General features: G+C 45.5%; 2 protein-coding genes across 3 annotated transcripts; one reads left to right on the top strand and one right to left on the bottom strand.

Moving 5' to 3' along the window:
* Positions 1 to 2,067: 2,067 nt before the first annotated feature.
* POLL (DNA polymerase lambda) lies at positions 2,068 to 14,301 on the bottom strand. Of its 2 annotated transcripts, none has more exons than XM_056849514.1 (8): positions 14,173 to 14,301; positions 13,593 to 13,890; positions 12,737 to 12,923; positions 11,325 to 11,633; positions 10,287 to 10,460; positions 7,303 to 7,431; positions 3,628 to 3,796; positions 2,068 to 2,432 (listed from the first exon to the last, which is right to left on the bottom strand). In XM_056849514.1, the coding sequence occupies exons 1-8, from the start codon at positions 14,285 to 14,287 to the stop codon at positions 2,068 to 2,070; spliced, it is 1,746 nt and encodes a 581-aa protein (XP_056705492.1). In that variant the 5' UTR covers positions 14,288 to 14,301. The 2 variants fall into 2 exon arrangements, with proteins under 2 accessions (XP_056705492.1, XP_056705494.1); XM_056849516.1 differs by having other exon boundaries at positions 12,755 to 12,923; positions 13,593 to 13,887.
* Positions 14,302 to 16,436: 2,135 nt separating this feature from the next.
* On the top strand, positions 16,437 to 23,858 carry DPCD (deleted in primary ciliary dyskinesia homolog (mouse)). Its single transcript, XM_056849513.1, has 6 exons — positions 16,437 to 16,519; positions 17,433 to 17,513; positions 18,171 to 18,295; positions 19,610 to 19,743; positions 22,667 to 22,769; positions 23,718 to 23,858. The coding sequence occupies exons 1-6, from the start codon at positions 16,456 to 16,458 to the stop codon at positions 23,820 to 23,822; spliced, it is 612 nt and encodes a 203-aa protein (XP_056705491.1). The 5' UTR covers positions 16,437 to 16,455; the 3' UTR covers positions 23,823 to 23,858.
* The last annotated feature ends 1,285 nt before the right edge of the window (positions 23,859 to 25,143 follow it).

The raw sequence follows: 25,143 nt of genomic DNA, 5'->3' as shown, positions 1-25,143 counted from the left end.
AAACCAATGTCCATAACGTATGTGTATGAAGTGCCGTCAAGCCGCAGCCGACTTATGGCGACCCCTTATGGTGTTTTCAAGGCAAGAGACTAACAGAGGTGGTTTGCCAGTGCCTTCCTCTGCATTGCTGCCCTGGTATTCCTTGGTGGCTTCCCAGCCAAATACTAACCAGGGCTGACCCTGCTTAGCTTCTGAGATCTGACAAGATCAGGCTATACAATACTACCTTCCCTCCTTGTCCATAACATAGGAAATTCTATATATGATCCAGGGCAAAGCGTCTTGCAGTTGGCATCCTGATTATATCACAAACGTTCAGAATATGGTGCTGGGCTAAAATTGTAGCTCTTTTTACAGTGCATTCCTGAGCTTTCAGCGTGCAGGGACGGTGCGGCAGAGGCGCCACCATTGCGCCTCCTAAGCAGTTCCCCACCCGCCCAAACCTTGAAACCTTTTCGTGGCTTTTTTCTTTTAAAATGGGACTTTTTGCCACATTGAGAATAGCAAGGCTGTGCCTGCTAAAAAGCAGGTGCAGCCTCGCTCTTCTCCCCACCGGCGTATCCGGGGCGAAAGGGGACAGGAGGCTGCCTACAGGCAGCGCCGCCCCCCCCCCCAAGACACTGGAACGCCTCCTGGAACACCGGCATGGGCCTTTACGCTGGTGGGACACCAGCAGGAGGCCCCACCAGCATCCCGGGGTGGCACTGGCACAGCAGCGCTGGGAGACTGGCACCTGGGCCTCCCCACTTGCGTTGGGGCCACTTACGGAGGCGTAAGTAGTCCAGATGCCGGGGGTGGGGGCTATGCTGACGCAGCCCCTTCCTGGCCTCCTGAGGACTTTCATCCTTAGAAGTCAGGAATGCGCTGTTAGAGAGGTAAATAAAAAAGCAAGGCATAGACGTGTGTGGGCAATACCTGGACAAGCCTCAGTAGTGCAAGTACATGTCTGAGCAGCATTTCTGGAGGCCAGGGTAGGAATCTGAGCCCTGCTAATTTAATCAGTGGTGGAAAGTGCCATCAAGTCACAGCGGATTCAAGGCAACCCTAGTAGGGTTTTCAAGGCAAGAGACATTCAGAGGTGGTTTACCATTGCCTTCTGTATAGTAACCCCGGATTTCCTTGGTGATTTCCTATCTAAATACTAACCAGGGTCAAACCGCCTCAGCTTCCAAGATCTGATGAGACTGGGCTAGCCTGGGCCATCCAGATCAGCATGCTAATTTAATTAGTTTTAACTAATTTGTGCAGAATTTGGTTTACCTTAGCACAGAATACTTTTAGCACAAGCGATACCTCAAGCATTCGTGAAGGATGCTCCTCTGGTCTCCTTTAAATAGCCAGAGAAGCAGAATCTCTCAACATCTCCCACTGCCAATTCTTCTTAGTGTTAAGAAAGCATCTTCCTAATTACTCTGTCCTAATCTGCCTAGTTGCAGGTCTTCACTCCATACAGCAATCTGTCCTCACCCTCCTCATGGATATATTAATAAAACAGTTCCTAATCCTGCAATGATATCAGTTTCCATGGTCAGCCTATATTATGCAAATAAACATATCTACGCCGGTGGTAGGACAATATTACCATCTGGCCAGTCTTCAGTTGTCTGAATACTTTAAAACACAGTTTGAGTGTGGCCAGATATAGTTTCCAGCTAAAAAGAGGAAATTACGTTGACAACAGACCCTGAGCTGTGCATCCTTCAATTGGAAAGCAGCCTCTCCCACTAGGAGATAATAGCAGCCTTCAAAATAATGATATTTCTGCACAGTGCCTTTAAATAGATTCTTTAAAATCTATGTGCTCCTCCCTACTTTCTATCAGACCCTTTACATGGAATTTCCAGTGTGTAAAGTGCTTTACAATCATTTGTCTCATTCATTCTCATACCAGAGTGAGATTAGTGACCTCTCTCAGTACAATCTATCAAAGCCAGTTAAATACATTCAGAACCCTGGGCTTTGCCCAGAAAAGAAACTCAATGCCCAAAGAAGGGTCCGCTGTTTGGCTTGAGCACATACAAGAATTCATTAGGGGAAACACATGAGCAAGCACTTCACTTCCTTCCATCACCAGTCCCTCTCGTGTGGTTCCCGGTAGGGCAGCCCCAAATGCACGAAGACATCCTTCTCAGTGAGAGCAGGTAAAGTAACGCCAGGCACTGTCTTGAGGCCACCGGGTCCTCGCACCACACCACAGCTGAGGGCGTGCTCAGACAGACTCATGCCCTTGGTCTTGGCCAGGGCCCGCATAGAGCGGTTGAAGTGGGCTGACCCGGTGAAGTACAGCAGGGCACAAGCAAACTCACTGTAGGGCACAACGATGATGTCGAGCCGCCGGTGGTGACGGTTGGGTCCTGGCAGACGGCACACCCCCAGGTACTTCTTCTGGTTGCCGTTGTCCTCTTGACTCACTAGGTCATCTGTCAGAAACCCTAAGAAGAAAGGTATGAATCACAGAGGAGATGACAGGTTACCTGGATGACTGCAAAGGGCTACAACCCTTCCCCACCTGTAAGCTTGTGCTAGGGTTCCTTACTTGCTAGCACTAGTACTGGGCTTTGCCTGACCAATGCCGTTTCTGACATGATCCTGGGAGATACAATGTCACCAGAAACACTTCATGGTGTCCTGTATGATGTCCTATACTACACTGTCAGAATTACCAGCATTCCTGTCCCTTGAGGAACACCTTTAGGCCCCTACCTAGGAGATGGGCAAGACTTCAACGACTAGATGGAGAGACAGCTCAGTTGCCCATGTGGTCCCAGCGCAGAGAGACCAGAATGAAACTGGGTAGCTAATCAAGCCGTGTTCTCGTCATGGTGAGCCTCACGTTAGCAGAATGTTAGAGGCTAAGAAAAGATGAGATTCCAGGGGGCTTTAACACCTCCACAGAGAAAAACTGCAAAAATTTGAGTAATATATACTGTTAAAATTATGGCAAACCATGTGAAGCCATCCTGTGTATGCTCTTACAGCACTTCATGGCCAGCTGCCATATCAACAGCTACTTTTCTGTCCCACCTGCCTTCAAGAAGGGAAAAAGGTATCTCTATCGCGGGAGCTAGCAGATTACGCAGACGATCCAGGACAAACCACCAGAGATACTTGCTACAAGAAAAGCAGTGATTGATTTATTTACAGTGCACAGATATAACAGCAATCTATAACACACACTCTCTCTCCACTATAGCATCCCACACTGGGTTACAGTACTATGGACATTTATACACATTGTCACCACCAGGGACCAATGAGACCACTTGCCGAGTCATTCACTTGTTGCAAAGCATTGCATCAGTTTCTGGCCTCATCTGGTTTAGGGTAGTTTACTTAGGGACTTTCCAGGCCATTACATCATCTAGATGCCTCAGATCTAGATGCTGTCTAACCACTAATATGACAGCCTTGTTTCCTTTGACAATCTCCACCTAATAAAACAACAGAGATTGATGCTTTCAGCCCTACAATTAGCTATTAGAACAACTCAACACAGCAGCACCAGTGGCAGCTCTGGATTCTTATTCTTGCTATTTCAAAGGGCTTCCCAGGTACGGAAGGATGAAGCAGTCATCTCAGTACTCCGAGCCATTTTGCTGTCCTAGCTGATACTCCCCCCACCCGTACCAGTTCTACGGAGGCTGTCAAGCAGCTTGCTGAATACTCCTTGGTGAGAGTGGCCGTCCGGGTGGGTTACCAGCACATCCACATCACCGCAGGTGGACTTGCCCCGTCGGAATGAGCCACAGGCCATGCACACCAGTCCAGGTTTGATAGACTGGGCAGCTTCTCTGACCTCCAAGAAAAGAAGAGAGATTGGAGGGTTTACAAATAAAACAAAAGTATACTTAATTTCTTATTTCACTTTTGCAAGGCATGGGGTAGGGCTAAGACACTGCCCCAGAGCTTTGCCCCTTGACCACAGAAAATTCTGTTGCGCCCCACTCTGGTTTCAGGATATTCACAATTTCCCCCAAAGCTTGCAAGCTTATCTTTAAAACTGATTTTCCTTTCAAAACAAAGCAATTCAGTATGCTGAAACCTTTGAATCACAGAACTCTTCAATGATGTTCCTTTGCTGTCTGGGGGCCTGATAGCAAAAAAAAACCCCTTTCCAAACAAGGGATGTTATCCAGCCTGTATAGCTGAAGAAGCAGATTCCACACAAAGTGCTCTGTCCAAAGTTATAACAGGCAGTCAGAGAAGAAAGAGCGCACAAGGGGACAGGCAGAACTTTGCTGTTGTTGCTTACGCAGGAAGAGAAGAGCAGCAGCAAGGTGCGTGTGGTACAGGAATCACACCTCCACTCCAAGGCTACCCAGACGGGCCAAAATGACAACCTGGCTGCCTCAGGCACTATCCTTCTGCAGGGCTTTTCTGACACCCCACCAAGGGGAAGCCCTAGAGCCTCAGAGCAGCAGAGACGCTCTAGAGCAGGCAAAGAGCTGGTACTCTCAGCCCTTGTGCTCATAAGCAGAGGAGCCACCACCGCCCCCATCCAGCAGCTGCCCTTCACTGACACGGCTCTGATGGCTCCATCAAAGAAGCACTGGAAGGTGACTTCGGTACACAGGATTATGGGTATTAGGATGCCAGTCACACCGGCAGCTGCCAATCATCCATCTTATTAAACAGAGACATGATTGCCAGTTCAGAACATAGCGGATGAAGGGGGGGCACTGGATGCTGAGTGCCCCTCGTCAGTGTCCAGGATCATCCTTCATTAGTGAGGGATAAACCCATTAACCTTTGCCCCGCAACATTTGGAATAGCCTCCCGGCTTTTCTAATGCAGATCTCTTCCTTCAGCCTGCTTTACATCATCAATGAGGTTTTCTTGAAAGCGAGCCGGCATCACCCTGGCGCATCCCGCCACCTTGGAACTCGACGGACAGCAGCTAATCCTCTCATTCTCTCCTCTCTTCTCTGAGGGGGGCAAAGAGATGGGTAATCCCATCAGGCCCACAATAGGCCAACTCCCAAGGGCCGAAGCTCCCAAAAGGAATTTAATCCTGAACAGGGGGTGATGCCCAGCCTGGCAACCGGGTATTCTTCAGGAGCGAGCACTGTGACTGAGTGACAGCATCACGCTGCCCAGTGCTTCCATGGTAATTCTGGCAGACAGGGGGAGCAATGGGGAGAGCCCTGGTGGCTTCGGTCCAAGAGCCCACACCTTACGGTGCAACCTTTTCTATTAATTGCCGAACAGCCTCTATGAGGCCAGGGCCAAATCTCAGCTGAACCCTCAAAAAGAAGGAAAAGGGACAAGGCTAGCAAAACGTATTCTCTTCACCCTGAACATAAGAATGTAGGTAGAGCCAGCTAGATCAGATCAGTGGTCTATCTAGTCCAGCATCCTGTTTCACACAGTAGCCAACCATTTGCCCTGGACAGCCAACAGACAGAGGAGGAAGAAGAGTTGGTTTTTATATGCCGACTTTCTCTACCACTTAAGGAAGAATCAAACCGGCTTACAAATCACCTTCCCTTCCCCTCCCCACAACAGACACCCTGTGAAGTAGGTGGGGCTGAGAGACCTGTGACTAGCCCAAGATCACCCAGCTGGCTTCACGTGTAGGAGAGGGGAAATCAACCTGGATCACCAGATTAGCCTCTGCCGCTCATATGGAGGAGAGGGAAATCAAACCCGGTTCTCCAGATCAGAGTCCACCGCTCCAAACCACTGCTGTTAACCAGTACACCACGCAGAGGCCGGCCTCTGATGCTGCCTCCGCTATGCAGAGGTTTGCTCTCCTGACTCACCATGATCAGTAGCCATTGATGGCTGTCTCCCTGACAAATCTGTCTTGCCCCCTTTAAAGCTATCTATGCTTGTGGCCACCACTACTTCCACTGGTGGTGAATTCCAGTTTAATTGCTCCATGAGTAAAGAAGTATTTGCTTTCGTCTGTCCTGAACCTACCTCCCCAACAACTTCACTGAATGTTCCTGAGTTCTATTATTGCAGGAGAGGGAGAAGCCCTTGACATGTTACGCCATATTTCTGCAGAGATTCTCAGATGTAGTTTAAACATGATGCTGGCAGACAAGAACTCATTTAAACTGTTCTATGGTGTATGTGTGCCATTAGCAAACCAGTGCAATGCCTGCTCAGTTTATGAATCTTTGTTGTGCTAAAGATGCACGCAAAACATCTCAGAGCCCAGTGTGATGAAATGCTGAACACGTGAAAGACCACACGGGTAAGATTTTACTTGCCAGCATCATGTTTAGACTACATCCGAGATTCCCTTTGCAGAAATATGGTGCAACAAGTCAAGGGCTTACAAAGACTAGGATGAAAGCTGCCAGTTTGCCGCAGCAAGCTTAGGAAAGGGAAATGTTGCTGGGGTAAAGCAAGTTTTAGGTTAGTTCACAAAAAGATTACAGGTTCTGCAAAGCACAGAATGTTGCAGTGCAACAGCTGAAATGAAGAGGAAGACAGGGCATAGCTCTTCTCCTTTCATCTACCAGGAAATCTTGCCATATGGAACTTCACATTAACTACTGCTCATGTAAGAACACTAAACTGCAGGATCCAGCATGCTGCAACAGTCAATTGTTCCTGACGTATGCTGCAATACTGGCTCCCATAGGAAAATGATCTCTTGCAGTGACCATGGGATTGGGTCCACGTGGAGATCTTAGTCACTCTCTTTCACTCTCAGAAAATTAGGAAATTGTCCTGCCTTTGGTAAGAACTTTGGTAAAGAGTAATGGTTCCAGGCCTAGAGATGGGGTATCCTGCATCAGTGAGGGCAACACTTGACAGCCAGGATGGATGGAGTAGTTGGTGCAAGACAAGAATTGGTCTGCGCCCTGTGCCTAATAGTCAAGCTCCCAGTTCAAGAAGCCGGTCTGATACAGCTTTTTCATTTGATGTCACATCTATGCCTCCAAGAGTATAGAGCAGACCCCAGATTTACACATGCACGCACGCACCGCCCGAAGCTGTTTGAGATCAGAAATGCAGCCCAAACAGGCAAACAATTTCCATGCAAAATTGAGTCACCAGCCATCACGGCCATTTAAAAAATCCAGAAGACAGTAAGTTCTCTTTGGGGTTTACCAAACTGGAAAGTAGAAGGCGTTTGTAAAATTAATGTCTCCAAGACATGAACATAAAGATATTTGTGAATCAAGCACCACTCAACTTTGACAAAATGATGTGACCTTTTCTGGCCCTGTTCACAAGTCATAGAATCATAGAATCATAGAGTTGGAAGGGACCACCAGGGTCATCTAGTCCAACCCCCTGCCCAATGCAGGAAATTAAGTCCCCACATGCAAAACAGGTACTCACAGTCTGCTCAATTTCTGCTGCTTCTTCCCGTGGCATGCGCCCCAAGAAGTCATTGTAGTGCTTCAAGCCAATGGCTTGCTGGTTGGTGAGAGAGGCCTTCGTGCGGATGTCATCCAGACTGCGAAAACCCTGCCCAGAGCACATGGGACACTCAGACTGAGGAAATATGCTTCTGATAATTCCTCCTCTAAAAGACGCTGTTTGCTCCTATATAGACCTGAGCTCTACAATGTGAGATTAGGAGTAAGGAATCATTACAGACTTCCTTATGGGATCACCCTATCTTCAGCTTAGTGTTTACAAGCTACGTACAGCAGTGACAGGGGTGCCTCCCCGTCTTTGAGTTACTGCTTTGCCCAACTAGGTCCACACCAAAACAAAACGCTATCAAAAAGATGGCGACAGAGTTCCTAGGGAAGAAAGGCAAAAAAAGATTAACCAAGATGGGGACACCACACAGTTCTTCTGCAATACTTAGGAGACCCAAGAATGACGCAATGTTGCTACTGATAACAAAGAAATCAAGGCAAAGAAGGACCGCCTATTTCCATAGGAACCTACCAGACAAATCTGGTCATCTTTGGAAGCCCTGCTTCGTATGCCTTCGCCATATGAGGATAGACAAGTGGTGACCTGAGAAAGGGCCTTCCTGGTCATGTTACCAAAACTTTGACCTCCCTCCCCAAGGAGATTCATCTATCTCTATCATCGTCTTCCACTAGCGGGTGTCTTGATTGGCATTCTCCCACTAACTGTTATTGGCCCTCTCCCTGGTTGTGGTGTTATGCATGTTTATATTCTATTGAGTAGTTTAAACGTTTTATATGCACTTGTATTTTAAATGTTGGTTCAATGTGTTGATGTTTTAATATTGTGATGTTTGTTGCCCTGGGGACCCTATTTAGGTGAAAAAGCACCATGAAACTGTTTTTAATAAATAAACAGTGATGTTGTAAAATTATTATGCATAGTTCATTGTTACTGTTTCTGATCACAAACCCTACAAATCCCAGCCCAACTTTAAATCATGCGGTGTATCTTCTTAAATGGAATTTGCTTCTTGTACTTTAAAACTGTTCCACAAGATCCAAGAAATCAAAGGGAAATTTAAAGCACGGTTAGGCATGCTGAAAGATCAGCATGGAAATACATTAACTGAACAGGACAAAATAAAGAAAAGGTGGGAACAATACACTGAAGAACTATACAGAAGAGATGAAAGGATAAAAGATTCTTTCCAAGAAGAATCTTTTGAAGAAGAACCTACAGTTTTAGAAAGTAAAGTGAAAGCTGCATTGAGAGCAATCTGGAGAAACAAATCACCAGGAGCAGATGGGATATCAATAGAGCTATTTCAAGCCACAGAAACGGAGTCCATCAAAATCTTGACAAGAATATGCCAACAGATATGAAAAACAAAACAATGGCCCACAGACTGGAAACGATCCATTTACATTCCAATTCCCAAGAAAGGAGACATCAAAGATTGCAACAACCATTGCATTAATTTCTCACGCAAGTAAAGCGATGCTCAAAATCTTACAGCAAAGACTGTTACCATATATGGAACGAGAAATGCCTGATGTTCAAGCTGGTTTCAGAAAAGGAAGAGGCACTAGAGATCATATTGCAAATATACGCTGGTTACTGCAGCATACGAGAGAATTTCAGAAGAAAATCAGCTTGTGTTTCATAGATTACAGCAAAGCTTTTGACTATGTGGATCATGAAAAGCTATGGCTGGTTTTAAAGGAAATGGGTGTGCCACTACATCTGATTGTTTTGATGCGCAACCTGTACTCTGGACAAGAGGCCACAGTTAGAACAGAATATGGAGAAACGGAATGGTTTCCAATTGGCAAAGGTGTCAGACAAGGATGTATTTTATCTCCCTATCTCTTCAATCTATATGCAGAACATATAATTAGGAAAGCAGGATTAGATTTAGATGAAGGTGGAGTGAAAATTGGAGGGAGGAACATTAATAATTTGAGATATGCTGATGACACTACATTATTGGCAGAAAATAGTGAAGATTTGAAACAACTACTGCTGCAAGTTAAAAGAGAAAGTGCCAAAGCAGGACTGCAGCTGAACATCAAGAAAACAAAAGTAATGACTACAGGAGAATTACACAACTTTAAGGTTGACAATGAGGAAATTGAAATTGTTCAAGACTTTCTATTCCTTGGCTCCACCATCAACCAAAAGGGAGACTGCAGCCAAGAAATTAGAAGGAGATTGAGACTGGGAAGGGCAGCCATGAAGGAGCTAGAAAGGATTTTGAAGTGTAAGGATGTGACTCTGGCCACCAAGACTAGATTAATTCATGCCATCATATTCCCTATTACTATGTATGGGTGTGAAAGCTGGACAATGAAGAAAGCTGATAGGAAGAAAATAGATTCCTTTGAAATGTGGTGTTGGAGGAAAGTGTTGCGGATTCCGTGGACTGCCAAAAAAACAAATCAGTGGGTTATAGATCAAATCAAGCCTGAACTGACCCTAGAAGCTAAAATGACTAAACTGAGGCTGTCGTATTTTGGTCACGTCATGAGACGACAAGAGTCACTGGAAAAGACCGTCATGATAGGAAAAGTTGAGGGCAGCAGGAAAAGAGGAAGACCCAACAAGAGATGGATTGACTCAATAAAGGAAGCCACAGCCTTCAATTTGCAAGATCTGAGCAAGGCTGTCAAAGATAGGACATTTTGGAGGACTTTCATTCATAGGGTCGCCATGAGTCGGAAGCGACTTGACGGCACTTAACACACACACTTTAAAACTTCCCAGCCTCCTCACTTTCAGCCTCAATTATAGCAAGGATGGACACAAGAGAGATTTGCTGCTTAATCCACTGAGCTGCAAATCTCCACTCTTCCTGGCAAGGCAAACTGTTGTAGGTAAGATGCCAATTCCCACACAGTTCCTGGAAGAGGCCTAACCTTGCAACAAATACTGCCTGTTATTGTTGAGAGAATTACCTGCTGGTACCACAGTTGAGCCGTCTTGACTCCAGCTCCCCAGATGTTGGAAAATATTTCCAGTACTGACACACTCTCATTTATGTGGTCCAGCTTGCGTAGGTGCCCACTCTCCAGGATCTCCACAATCTTCTCTGCCATCTGCTTCCCAATTCCAGGGATCTTACAGGCTTCCTGGGGGGGGGGGAAAGTTGTTCAGAAGAAAGGCTGAAGCCCTGATCCACAAGGAAAGTTATGGCTGTGCTCCTGCATTTGTTTTGTTCCCCTGAAAAGAGGATGCGGTGACAGTGACTTCAGAGCTAGGAATTCCCAAATTCTGTGAACAGCAAATATTCCACTTCAACCGTTTGTGGGTTTATTTGTGCTGGCAAAGGACACCTGAAGAACGGAATCCTTCCTGAGCATCCAGCCACTCTAATTAAGGAGCCGAGGGCCATGGAAGGAACTGCACATCTGTATGGATGGCTGATCCCTCCAAGGTGCAGTCTCGGACACCCACCTCACATAGTGTATGTGCTCCTAACGTTGAAGGCACTGGGCTCCGGGATAAACCAAAGGCGGTTGGAACCACCCTCAGCACCACCCTCTGCAAACACATTTATCATTATGGTCATCATTTTTGACAAGGGTGCCAGCCAGACGCCTGATGTGCACAATGGCCATGGCACTGATCCCTTTTGCAAATGGCCCCCTACTAAAGCCTGAACTCAATGTCTTTCTCTTGCTCTGTCCCTTCATTAGCATAACCAAATGGGGCAGAGGTTGCTGTTGCCTAGTTCAGAGTTGACCTGTCCCTCTGCAGTGCGGCCCTGGGCCACTTAACCCAGCCTCTGTCCCTCTGTCACTGTGTGATCTCCATACCCTGCAGCCCATCCATTCTTTGATACTCATGTGACAAAGGAGACAAAGAAGCCAGCGACCCCACATACTCAGCAGCTACTCCTTTTGCCTTGCACTTACTCACCACAACAGCAAATGAAAGAAAAGCAGAACTCTACATGGGGGGAAAAATTAAGCCCCTGCTCCTGTCCTAGTTACCTGGTAGGAAGTGATTGGCTTGGGGTAGCTCTTGAGTGCATTAATGGCTTTGGAGTAACCCAGAGCCCGCCACTTGTCCCCCTGGATGGAGTAGGCCTTTGCCAGCACCTCCAGCTTCTCCGTAATACTCTGATTCTGATTAATCTTCTTGCGTTCAGAAGACTGAGCACAAACCCACTTGCCAGTCGGAAATGCCACTGAAGAGTCTCCAGAAGAAAGGTTCAGGTCTCGGCCTGACCTCAATGCCTCCAGCTCTCCTTGAGTGATGTCAGGGTCTTCCCCCTCACTTCCCTCATCATCGGAGACCCTCTTTACAGAAACATAGTACAGAAAGCAATTAAACACAGCCATTGCAGTAGGCTCACAACGCTCCAAGCAGGCAGAAACTAAAAGGCTAGGAAGTGTTCAGTCCCAAAAAATACATACCAATATTTAGGTATGACCAGAGTGAAAGACAATAAACATCAGCCAAACTAGCATTTGTGCGTTCCCATTTTCTTCCCTCGGTTATAGCAAATATTTTCAAGAATCATAAACTGCTTTAAGCAGGTCTCTGGAGAGACGGCATGTAAATTTTCTAAATAAACAAATAAGTAAAGCCATGAAACGCAACTGGCTGTTGGGTGAACAAAATGCTGTGGCTATTGTAAGCTAATGAAGTTGAGTGTGCATGTGAAAAGTAGTGAGGAATGTTGTCCCAGCTAGCAGTAGCAACTACAGCGGAAGTCTGCATCTTCTGCATCCTGCAGCCACTAGAGGGCATCAATATTCCATAAAAACAAACAGGCCATTACATTAGCAACGGAACATAAAGGATGCAATAGTAGTTAGGAAGCCAAGCAGCAGCCATACCCCTTAAGGCCTAGTCAAGATGGTATATATGTTAGTTATATAGCACGTTTACTATTATATTCACCGCAAAATTAATATGTAGGTCTCTTAGTCCACAATGGAAAGAGACTGATATTAGGTTAAGAGGACTGCCTCAACAGGTTTGCAAACCCAGATAGCAGGTCATGCATCTTAAACACAGAAACAACTTGCTAAATATTCCTTATACATTATCCTAGAGTCCTTGTTTATTAGGTAGATAAAACCAAACCAGATGCAGATCCACACCTGGAATAATTCAGGAAAAGACACATGATAAGCTTTCAGGAGAAGGCCCAGAAGGAGGTAGCAGGACTAAGGCCCACCTTCTACAAGGACACCCAGGACTCATTTCATTCATCCCATTCAGAAGAAAAAAGGTGGCAGCATCTATACAATAAATCACTTGAGTCTGTCATCATCAGCCCCAAACTCGGAGACTATCCTCTTACTCTAGGTGGAGCCTGGCATTGGTTTATTAGGAAATCCCTGGCTTAACCTACAAAAATGCTTCCAGCCACAGATGTGGGGTGGCCACTAACCAGTGTGCAAAGGCCTGCCCCTTTGGCTCCCTTCTGTCCTGTGGAATTTGCGGCACTGCAAGGAGAGCTGAGCCCTGTCTGTGATTCAGCCTTCAGCTCCAGGATTGCACTATCCATCTGGGGCTGGATCTTCTCCTCATCCAGGCAGTGTGGTTGCCTCTTTGAAAGGTCTGCCACATCCAGGTACCTGCCAGGAATCAATATACAGAAGAACTCAGTCACTGGAGCTGAAGACATTCAAAGGCCCAAGAAAGCAGAAAAACAGGGAGGTTGTACACTCTCCCTGTGGCTGGATGTCCATGCCCATCCACCCCTGCACGCTACTAGCAATGTTAACCCACCCTGGCTTCCTTTATTCAATACCTCTCAACTGTAACATGCAGCTACCTGGACACTTATGAACTTTTCATACTTGTGGGTTTTGCCTTGCAGAACACCCAATTTTTTGGGGGGTGGGGGCTTGGAGTAAACAGTGTGTCTGCTTATAAATCAGATGAACGGTTTACTGCAAGTCAAAAAAAATTTTCACAAGCAGAGAAACAGAACTGCAAATCTACCATAGCTTATATAGATTATTCAATTGGTAATGTGGTTGAATAATACAATCAACTGTATTTCACTGACCCATTAGATTGTGGATAAAAGTCTCAGCACATGTGATTGCATTGTATTTCACACATGTGTTTTTTGCAGGGTTTTGCAGGCACCCGACTTTTTCACAAACTATGCAAAAGCAAAATAGCAGAAGGCCCTTTGGGGTTACTGCCAGGGAGGCACAAGGCAACTTTGTGCATTCCCATGAGAAGAATTCAGTTTCTAACTGAGAATGGAGGAAGTATATAGGAAGGATTCCTACCTGTCTGGGATGAAGAGATTGTAGCCACTCGTGCTCAACATCTTCTGCTCTGCAACACATGAACTCAGCCAGGAAGCCTTCACCAGTTGCAGTCCTGGGGGCAACTTGGCTAGTTTGAGGAGCCGGAAAGCCCTGTCGCAATCCATTCCTTCATCTAATATAATATGTGTTACGTCTGACGAAAGCTGACTGCAAACACTACCCCCATTATGAATGATCTGCTTGCGGAAGATCTCAGCCCTGGCCTGGCCCATTCCTGCTTGCAGTACATATGCCACGATGGGCTCCAACCACCCTGCTAAGGAAAGCCACAGAGAAAAGAGACTCGGTGAAGCGGAGATTGTTTTCATGTTTGTGCAAATCTGGCAGTTTGAATCCATAACTGACATATAGGAGGCTAACTGCTCTGCAGCACATAGCCAACATGTTACCGCACAACAATTAGATTGAACTCTTCAGGGGTTAACTAGCTACTTGCAAAGCAAGCTATTTGCCTACATTAAACTATGACAAAGCAGGGGTGGGCCATCATATAACCTAAGTCCCAGGACAAAGCAGGTGAAGGAAACAGAGGACTTACGATGAACATTGCTGGTTTCTTCTCCTTTCAAGACTTTTGCAGGGCCCACCTTCTGTGAATCATCTTTGATCTTCTTCCGTTTAGGGAAAGCTTTGACAATTCCCTGAAGCTCCATAGAGCATGGATCTCTCTCTCCCAAAGCCTTACTAAAAAAAGTCCTGAAGATACAAAAGTTTAGTTACTAAGATCATATATGTATGCTAAAGGAATTTCCAAATCAGAATGAATTTTCTCTCTATGAAAATTCAGCCACTTTGTGATCCATGACAAGTATTTCACAAAGCCCTACAGGCAGCTTAAGGCCAGTAGAAATTAATGAATTGGAAGGCTTCAGCATGTCTACATGAATGGGATAACTTCATACTGCAATGATCTTAGCTTATGACCAACTATAATGGCAAACAACTAGCCAGCAAAATGGCAAACCCTACAGTAATGCTGCAACTGCAGTTCACCCGAGTATTTAGAGCAGGGATGTCAAACATGTGGCCTGGGGGGCAGATCCAGCCCCTTGAGAGCTCTTATCCGGCCCACGAACCAGCCGAGGCACCCACCCAGCTCTCGATATGGGCCGGTGAGGTATGGCCAGGCCATTTGTTGTGACATTCACAACAAATTAGTTCAACCCCCCTGGTTTAGAGGGTGCTACATATATTCTATAGAAGTCTTTGCGGGAGGGGCTCCCATGTGAGATCCAACATATTAAGATTAAAATGTGGTAGATGCAAAGATCACCCTGACCTGGATGGCCCAGGCTAGCCTGATCTCCTCAGATCTCAGAAGCTAAGCAGGGTCAGCCCTGGTTAGCATTTGGATGGGGGACCACCAAGGAATACCAGGGTTGCTATGCAGAGGAAGGCACTGGCAAACCACTTCTGTTAGTCTCTTGAAAAACCCCAAAAAGGGGTCGCCATAAGTCGGTTGCAACTTGACAGCACTTCACACACACACACAGATGCAAAGATCAGTCGGCATGATTTTTTATGTTTCACTTACATAATAGTGGTGTTAGTGTAGGAAAATTGGTTTGATGTCATTGGGCATTAAAACAACAGTGGTGGATGAATGCAAGTGTTATTGAAAAACAAGTTAACCCCAGAGCAGTGATACTCAGTGGTTCGGAAGCCTCATATGGCTCTTTGGCTAGCTCTTCTGAGCAGCATTCCCCAATGCGGCATCAGCCCCATGTTTCAGGAAAGTGAGCAAGGCCATTACCCTGAAGCATCTGTAGCTGTCAAGTGGTTCCCACTTTCAGACAGGTACTGGAAGATGGCTAAGCTGTGAGCACGCTGGCCACAGGGGGGTTGTGATGATATTACTCCCCTTTCTCTAGGAACAGCTGGCCCTCCTCCTCTGGGCACGCTGGCGATCTCACTCTCTCTTGACCTGCTCCAAAGCTGGAATTCGCCAGTCCGAAATCACGTCGCTCTCGATTTAGGGTGACCCTATTAATTAAAGGTAAAGGTCCTCTGTGCAAGCACCGGGTCATTCCTGACCCATGGGGTGACGTCACATCCCGACGTTTCCAAGGCAGACTTTGTTTATGGGGTGGTTTTGCCAGTGCCTTCCCCAGTCATCTTCCCTTTACCCCCAGCAAGCTGGATACTCATTTCACCGGAAGGATGGAAGGCTGAGTCGACCTTGAGCCGGCTACCTGGAACCGACTTCCGTCGGGATCGAACTCAGGTCGCGAGCAGAGCTTTGGCCTGCAGTACTGCAGCTGACCACTCTGCGCCACGGGGCTCCTGTTAATTCACGACCTCCAAAACGTCCTATCGCCAACAGCCTTGCAAACCGAGGGCCCTGCTGGCTTTCTTTCTTGCGCCCGTCCGAAATAACGGCTGCCCGTTCTTCCGCCTCGTTTATTCTCCGGCACGGGCAGCCTAATTCCTGTTTCTTTTTAACCGGTTTCCCAGCTGGAGCCGGCCGATGAAACGCTGCGGGCCCGGCCTCAGGTCAAGGGCCAATGGGCCAGGATGAGCAGAGAAGCCGGGGGGGGGGGGAGGCTACTGCGCTGCCAGGGCGCCTCTCCGTAGATGCGGCAGAGAGGAGGCCCGGTGTGGCCACCGGAGCAGTCCGGCCGGGAACCAAACCTGGTGCCGCTGCAAACCCCTCCCAGGAGGGGAAAGCTGAACGACCAGGAGCCCGCAGGAACCTCTGCTCACGTCCTTCCACTTACCGAGGGCGGGGCGGTGGGGAAGGAACGGCTGGAGCCCCGCATTCTCTTCCGGGCTAGGTCAGAGGAGGCGGAAGTGTCGCCCTGGAGACGCTTCCCTGTGCAGCATGGCTGGGGCCCAGTGGCTGGCGCAGTTGCGGGCGGCGCGCAAGACCGCCTTGCTCGGCGACGGTAGTTGGGATCGGGCCCTGCGCTGGCAGACGCCGGGAAGGGAGCGGGGAGGGCTGGGCGCGACCCTGCCGGAGCGAAGAGGTCGGAAGCGGGCGTGTGCGGGTCACGGGGGAGCCGGACGCCCTTGGGAATTCACGAGGCGCCGGTCGTTGCGGGGCGTGGAAAGGCGGCAGGGCAGCCGCCCCGGTTTTGCACCTCTCCGCTTGGAACCCTACCTGTGCTTACCTGGAAATACGCCCCATTGAGCACATGGGACTGACTTCTGCTGAAGCCTATTACGCTGACTTGGAATACATAGTGGGTAGCCGTGTTAGTCTGTCTGCAAGAGCCCAGTTGCATCTTAAAGACTAACAAAAATATTTTCTGGCAGGGTATGAGCTTTCGTGAGCCACAGCTCGAAAGCTGATACCCTGCCAGAAAATATTTTTGTTAGTCTTTAAGGCGCTACTGGACTCTTGCTCTTTTCTACTACTGCAGACAGACTAAGAGTCCACTAGCGCCTTAAAGACTCACAAAAATATTTTCTGGCAGGGTATCAGCTTTCGTGAGTTACAGCTCACTTCTTCAGATATCTGAAGAAGTGAGCTGTGGCTCACGAAAGCTCATACCCTGCCAGAAAATATTTTTGTTAGTCTTTAAGGTGCTACTGGACTCTGGCCCTTTTGAAATACAAACATTGCATTCGCTGGGAATTTACTTCCGACTAGGAATGCACAGGTTAGAATTGTATGAAGAGCGGGGAGAGGGACATAATGGGCATGTGAGGGTCACAGACGTCCCAGGCCGTTTGCAGCCTCCACCTAAACCTCAAGTAGGCGGGACTGGGGCGTGGATGAGGTGATGGTGGGATGCGGCCGGCGGGGACCCCCCCCCCCATCTTTTTCGGCACTCACCCACCTTCTGTTCTGCTTAGGCAAGCGAAAAATCCATTACTTGTTTGACAATGGGAAGGAGATGGCTGAGGAGTATGACATGAAGACCAACCAACTGCTTCGTAAGCCACTTTCTTTGTTTAGAGAGGGGATAGTGACAAGGGGAGCCTGACTTATGCATAACACAGGGTAGGATGTTGAGCAACCGCAGCAATTTAGCATTTTGTCATTACTACACATAATGCAGGTTTGCAGGGTTCCATGCAAATGTTTATTTTATTTGAGCTATTATATACCACCTTAAAATCAAGGAGGTTTAGAAATGTTAAAATACCAATACATTTGCAATAAAAATTCCAGCAATTATACCACATAATTTAAGAACAGTACATTAATGCGCTCACTTCAAAAAGAACACCCTCTACAAAAGAGAAGTGTCCATTTCTTCACCATGCAAGGAAAGTTGTGTGGCTTGTTTTACTGTCCACCTAAAACAGCAATATCTTAAGTCCTGAAGACACAGAGTAGAATTATCCTTAATGTCAGGAGGAAATTCATACTTAGCATCATGGGAATAATGTGTATATACTCCAAGGCAAGGGTCTTCTTCTGGTATGTGCTTGTGCTTTATCTAGTAGAGCTCTTTATCAGATGGTTTTACCTAGATTTCAAAATTCCTGCCCAAGTAGCATCTCTTAAAGCATCAAATGAACCCCAGTAGATAGAGTTGGCTTTTGCTGGAAATCCACCTAAAGTCTCCCCCCTTCCATCCTCTGCAGTGAGGAAATGGAGAGAGAAGAATGCTCTAGGGGCTTATGGCAGTTGGGAGGTCGAGGTGGGAGAGTCAACCGTGCCTGCAGTGGGAACCCTGGATCATGAGCTCATAAAGGAGAGTAGTACCAATGTATGTATACCATACTTCTATTTATATCACTGTAATGTCTCAGACAGGTCTTATCATGGAATGATTCTAAGATGGTATTTTTAGGGGTAAAACATAAGTTTCAGGGTGGCATTGTGTAGCTCAACTGTGTCATGATCTTAAGGGAGAGAAAAGGGATGGTTCAGATAGTACTTCCTTGGTTGAGAAACTGCACAGAGTACCCTGCTAACTAACTAGGTGGTATCTTAATCCAGAACCCAAGTTCTGGTATGAATACATGAACCTGCCTTACACTAAGTTGGAACATACTGTGTATGGTGATGTTGTCTATTCTGACTGGCATTGGATTGCTTAAGCAAAGAATTTCCCAGTACCAACTTTTCTTTAACTGGAACTGTCAGGAAAGGAATCTGGGATTGTCTCCATGCAGGGCAAGTGTTCTTTCTGCCACTTAGCTTTCCCAATGGCAGCAGTTGTCACTGTTAGGCTAGCCAAGGGGGATTCTGTGTATGTTGACCTCACTGTTCAACATGAGGTCAACAATACCATAGTATATCATTCAGGATTAGGAATGAGCACACTGATTGATTTTCCTTGTGGAATAGGCTCCTATCACCTATGTTAAGAGACAATATTTGTATCCTCAGTACATCTCATGTTGCTATACCTTATTTTCCCTGTTTCTGCTGTGAATCTATGATAGCTTCCTTCCTGCCCCTTCCTCTGTACCATATATAATGTGAAAGACTGAGGCTAGAAACAGGGAATTGGGTGCAGGGAGAGGATAGAGCTTGGGAAAGAGATACCACAGGGGCTGCAAGGGTTAAGAAGGAAGAAAACAACAAGCAGAGGAAGGAGCAGGTGGGTGGATAGGCAAGGGAAAATATTGGCAGGATGGATCACCAGCAGGGGCATGGAAGAACACAAGCGCGAGAGGGGGGAGCAGGACAAGCCAGATGAAGCAAGAGGAGAGAAGCAGGAGCTAGCAGAGTGGAGGGGGTAGGGTTTCCTTTCTCCCACAAATTCATCTCTTGTCAGACTCTATAATTTGTGTATCCTGAACAGGCCCTAGATGCCTTGAAATGATGATAAGTGCAGAGCACCAAGAGTGGAAACCATCCCACATGCATGCTGTACATAACCAAAATGTAAGCACATTGTTGTGGCCCAGAGTAGCTAAAGCCTTAATACTGCTACGTGGATCTAAGGAAAAAGACCAACCACCTAAATATACAAAGCTAAGAATCCCCACGTATGCCATCCCAAGGAAACCTTAGATTACTGTTTGTTCCCTCTGAGCAGCAGGGGGCTAACCTGCATGTGCTTTTTCTGTAGCCTGTCTTTATGCGAAAAGATACCAAGAACAGCTTCCAGTGGCGGATTCGGAACTTGCCATATCCTAAGGATGTCTACAGTGTTTCAGTGGAAAAGGATCAGCGCTGCTGTGTTATCCACACAACGAACAAGAAGTTAGTAAGCACAGTGGGCTGAGTTAACTCAGAGTAGGATGGAGCTGGTGCAAATTGCCAACTCAGACGTGTCCCAGGGACTGGAGGCAACAGTTTGCTATCATTATTGCAAAACTATACCATCCTAGCTGACAGTATAACTGAAACAAATTAATTTTCTGCCCCCTTCTCCTTATTTTTGATAAATAATACAGAAACTTGGGAATAATACATTTGATTTTCTTTCTGATGCATTACCTGCTTTTGTGCTATTCCCGATAATCACCTAGAGGTGGTGCTGTTGACAAAGAGGTCTTCATTGCTGTTTAGCCAGTTATGCATATAACTTAAGGTTGTTCTGAGGGCAGAAAGAGGATAAGGTGTACTATTAATGAGGGATGGAGAAAGACCAAGGATGTGATGCCTAGAACAGATTAACCCTTTGGGCCCTCCAACTTAGTGTTCTGGCTGTCTGACCAGAACTGGGCAGGTACAGGATCAGGTTCCTGCTGCCCTGTCTTTCTTCTTGAGATGCTGTAGTACTTGTTGATTTGAACAACTGATGAGTATCCTAACCTTTCTACAGAATCACCCTTACACCATATTAGGGTTAAAAAGTGGTTCAAAAAATAGGTTCAGAATGTGCAGAAAAGTATTCGCATAATGTGTGGAATTTGCTGTCACAAGATGGGGCAATGGCTTTAAAATGTTATTAGATAAATTCATGGAGGATACTGGTTCTTGTAGGTTATCCGGGCTGTGTAACCGTGGTCTTGGAATTTTCTTTCCTGACGTTTTGCCGGCCACAGTTGCTGGCGAAACGTCAGGAAAGAAAATTCCAAGACCACGGTTACACAGCCCGGATAACCTACAAGAACCAATGAACTCTGACCGTGAAAGCCTTCGACAATATCATGGAGGATACGTTTATCAACTTGTTTGGTATGAAAGCTAAAAGGAACCTCCATATTCAGACTCAGTTTATCTTTGAATATCAGTTGGCAGGAGATGAATGGTGGGGGGGGCATCACCTTCATTCCATGTATACAGGCTTCCTAATGTGTCTTCCTACCCCTATTGGAAACAGAATGCAGGACAAGTTGGATATTTGTTCTGATCCTGCATGTTCTTAAGACTTCAATCCCTAGCAAGGCCCGCTAGACTCCATCTCCGCAGCTTTCTATAATTTTTTCAGGAAGCTTTTAAGACTGCAGCTGCTTATCAGTTTTGTGCCTCAATTCTCTTTTGAGTTTATAAGTCACAAGGCTGTGCTATGGTTATAGTTGTACATCATCATTTTATGATATATCTCGATTTTTTGAATCTACCTTGGAGGAAAGAAAGTAAAAATAACTTGAGTTTATGTTCCAAAAGCACCTGACCATTGTGCTAATGGTATAATTTTTAGAGAAAAATACAGAAATAGTGTAAATGTGGTTTTGGTCTTCCATACAGTTGTTCTACTCAGTACTTTTACTGAAACCAGGCTTTTGTTTAAACCCAAATACAGAATTGCAAGCCATACAAGTTCTTGTGTTCATGGAAAATAATTGTTCCTTTCCTGTGCTGAGGAGAACATTATAAGAGACCAAAGATACATTTTTTGCAGTGAAGATGAGTTCTCCTTTGCCTTTCACAGCTTTACGACAGACAAACTCAACAGATAATACTGTTCTTGGCAAGGAGATGTGATATGAGAGAACAGTGAGCATCTACTTTGCAGCTATTAAAGGCACAGAAGACTTGCCAGAAAACAGTTGCCCTAAGAGTCCTCCAAAAAGAGAATACTGCCATCCACTTTATCATTCATTGTTTTCCCCTCCATCCACAGCAAAAGGCTACTCAAGTGGGATTTGCTCCAGCCCTTTTGCAGTAAAACAAATCCATTAAACCAAACTTTTCCAAACAGGCAAAGCCTTTTTGGCCACAGCAGAATCAATTATTGCAGGGCGAGGTAGCAGTTAACGTTATACTGGAAGCAGCAGATCTTTCCCCTTTGATCTTTCACGGATTTTAGTTGGAAGCCAGACCAGGTATTTTTACCCTCCTGGGGGGGAGAGCAAAGTTGGTGTTCCAAATGATGACTCCCTAGGCTCTTTGAAACACTGGGCTTCTCCTAGGATCTGCTTTTTTATTGTCTCAATCAGTAAGAAGTTAACACTTCCTTAACATGTCTTTGTGTTCATCTAATCTTTGCTGTTTAACCTTTGACACCCCCATTATTATCCATGTCTGCCACCTTTTCCAAATACACGCAGAAGGCTCTGAGCCCTGCGGTAACATTCCTCCCAAGCCAGCAAAGCAGCCAGGGCTGTTTGGCCTTTGTATGCATTCTCGTTAAGGCTTGGACAATAAAGGGTTCATAGTAGTTCAAGCAGTCAACTTCCAAGCAAAACTGGCTTAAGAGAAAAGGCCTGCTTCTGGATCAGACATCAGCAAAGATGAACTTCTGCTCAGCACACCACAAACATCTTGATATGAGAAAAGGTCATACCAGAAAGACTTCGAGATATCAGAGGGACCAAATGGAAGCAATATTGGAAGACACAATAAAACAAAATGTGCTTATGGTTTACAGATGGCAAGAAAGTTTGGTAAATGTACAATGGCATTTACACACACCAGTGAAGACTCAATTGATGAATAAGCTGACATTCCAGCTCAAAGAGTTCTCTTTCTGCCCATCTTTTCTGTTCAGTTTGCTGCCTCACCATGTACCCAGCATTCTACAATCACATTCGGAAGGTACTCAGACCCTAATCCTTGCTGGCCTGAGATGGAATGAGTAAAATAATTTTTTTTCTTTGAATGTACAGTGATCACCCTCTTTATGTCAAAATATAATTCAGGTTGTGTAAAGAAGTAAATCTATAACCTAGTGCTCTCATTGCTGAAGACTAGTAGACTAGCCTCCCCTCACATTCTCTCTCATGGTTGCCTTCAGGTATTACAAGAAGTTCTCTATTCCTGACCTAGACAGATTCCAACTGCCTTTGGACTGCAATGCTCTGAGCTTCACACACGCCAACAGCACATTAATTATCACAGTAAGTATCAATAAGGCTGATTTTTCAGCACACTACCTTCTGGCAGCTGTTTTTCCAACCAAACACAAAACTTACTTTAGCCTTTCTTTTGGCATCAGCTCATTAGTAAAAGAAGAGCCCCATGGCTCAGAGTGGTAAGCTGCAGTACTGCAGTCAAAAGCTCTGCTCACAACCTGAGTGTGATCCTGACGGGAGTCAGTTTCAGGTAGCCCGCTCAAGGTTGACTCAGCCTTCCATCCTTCCGAGGTCGGTAAAATGAGTACCCAACTTACTGGGGGCAAAGGGAAGATGACTGGGGAAGGAACTGGCAAACCACCTCATAAACAAAGTCTGCCTAGTAAACGTCGGGATGTGACGTCACCCCAAGAATCAGGAATGACCCGGTGCTTGCACAGGGGACTACCTTTACCTTTAGTAAAAGAGGGGTGACATAGCAAGGAAAAAGTACAGAATACTATTCCTGGGTCTGCATTAGAGTTAAAGTAGTAGTACCTCAGAAATTGTATATACATTTTCTTCTGACTACCAGCAATCACCTTTTAAAACTTATTTCCTCCTTAAACTATACTATTTACTGTAGCAATCCAAATCCTTGGAATATATGAACGTGTTTATATATGTTTAATCTAAGTTAAGGTGTACAGTTTGTCCTGGGATGTTTCAAAGTGTAGTAATCTAACTGGGATTAAAAGTAAGGCAAATTCCCAAAGACAGAAGTGATAATGCATGTTAGACAAGTTGGATTTGAAGTACAGTCTTCTACTTAGTTTGTGATCAAATCTCAGATGTCTTAAGAGATGTGGGGAGAGGTATAGGTATATTTCTGGGCAGCCTAGTGTCTTCACCCCCTTTTTTTGCCATGTTTAATAGCCACTTTCTAAAACAGTTTGCTAAGTTAATGGCAGTTGTATTTGTGCTGTGGTAGTTCAAGTCATTTTTCTTTCACAGTATCAGAAACCACCAGAGATTCTGGCTGCAGAGAAGGAACTACAAAAGGAGCTTGAAAAGATCAAGGCAGCTAATGATGGGGATGGAGAGTGCAAGACACAATAGCTGCAAAACTTCCTTTCTGTATATATTCTGCTGATTTTCATTTACAAATAAACACATTGACTGGCAAGGAACACTTTGGGGAACAATTTGGTGAGTTTAGATCAGTACTTGGAAAGAAAAGTTTATAAAAAAATGTTTAACCCTCCTTAGCAGCTTCCTGGCACCAAGCCAAGGTGAGAAGCCAGTGTCTTAGGTGCCAAGGTCATTATAAGTGTGTTCTTTATGCTCTTGGTAGCCAAGAGTTTCCATATTTTATGCATATTAACACCACTTTCAGAGTTTAAAGGTTGGGCCGAGATTATTCTGACGACTCTTTCCCTCAAGAACATTTCCAGTTGATTCAAAGACAACAGTCAAGTAAGAACATAAAGTGTATTTGAAACGTGGCAGAATTACCTTTGATTTTTCAAGGGAAATTTAACTAACTACAGTTATCAATTGATGGGTTTTCTCTGTTTGCTCCACACTGTATACCAGCCCACTTATGTCAAACCTAAAGCATTACTCCCTCAATGTAAACCATTACCTTTCATTTGACCACAATTTCATGTCTTCTTTTTAAAAACAAAAGCATATGTGCAGCATTTCACGCAAGTTCCATATTCCACACACATATCAACCTACAAAACCTTGTACCTGCTCTTCAACCAAAAACACTATATTAATGCAAATATTTTTTAAGGATTAAAAAAAAATGAACAGAGACACACAAGTACATGATGCATGCCTACATCATACACTGCACAGTCCAGAAGTCCAAGCCTCAAAACCAATTCTCCAAGCACAGCCATTTCCTACTTTAAGTGGAACTCCTGCCATATGATAGTCAAAGCAAATTTAGGCCCCATACCATCAGCAGTAGGATACTCAAGGAATATATTACATGAATGCTGAGGTGTTTTCTATAAGTGACTGACTGGTTCTTGTACCTGGGAGTAGGTATTGTACCAGATACTGGGGAGAAATGATCCATTGCTCTGACCCTTTCTGGCTGCTTTTAGGTCTTACTAAATTCCATCCTCATCTTGCAGCTGAATGTCAAAGATACATATTTCTACCCTGTGTGAGAGTTGTTCAACTATTTCTGTACTTATTTCTGTAGAACAGTCATACTCACTCCATCACTCATGGAGAGCCATGTTCGCAGTTAATTTCAAAGAAAAGAGCCACATGACTTCTGTAAGCCCCGTATAACACCCCACCACAATAACATCACACATAACCATTACTAAATATACAGCTATAATGTTGTTAATTACCCAAGTACTTCTAAGCATGTGGGGTTGTCTGTCCCCACCACACCTGAACGTTAGCCAACCCT

The sequence above is a fragment of the Euleptes europaea genome, chromosome 5 (assembly GCF_029931775.1).
Source record: "Euleptes europaea isolate rEulEur1 chromosome 5, rEulEur1.hap1, whole genome shotgun sequence".
NCBI lineage: Eukaryota > Metazoa > Chordata > Lepidosauria > Squamata > Sphaerodactylidae > Euleptes > Euleptes europaea.
The sequence above is the reverse complement of the archived record's forward strand: the minus strand, read 5'-3'. Positions and strand labels throughout refer to the sequence as shown.

Bases quoted from the DNA above. Each gene is read 5' to 3' on its own strand.
- POLL (XM_056849514.1), bottom strand. From the start codon at position 14,287: ATGGAGCTTCAGGGAATTGTCAAAGCTTTCCCTAAACGGAAGAAGATC. The intron at 3,797-7,302 runs GTGAGTACCTGT...CTTTTCTTGGAG, and splicing joins CAGCAGAAATTGAGCAGACT to GTCAGAGAAGCTGCCCAGTC. The intron at 2,433-3,627 runs GTACGGGTGGGG...CTTTCTTCTTAG, and splicing joins TGACAGCCTCCGTAGAACTG to GGTTTCTGACAGATGACCTA.
- DPCD (XM_056849513.1), top strand. From the start codon at position 16,456: ATGGCTGGGGCCCAGTGGCTGGCGCAGTTGCGGGCGGCGCGCAAGACC. The intron at 16,520-17,432 runs GTAGTTGGGATC...TGTTCTGCTTAG, and splicing joins GACCGCCTTGCTCGGCGACG to GCAAGCGAAAAATCCATTAC. The intron at 19,744-22,666 runs GTTAGTAAGCAC...GGTTGCCTTCAG, and splicing joins ATCCACACAACGAACAAGAA to GTATTACAAGAAGTTCTCTA.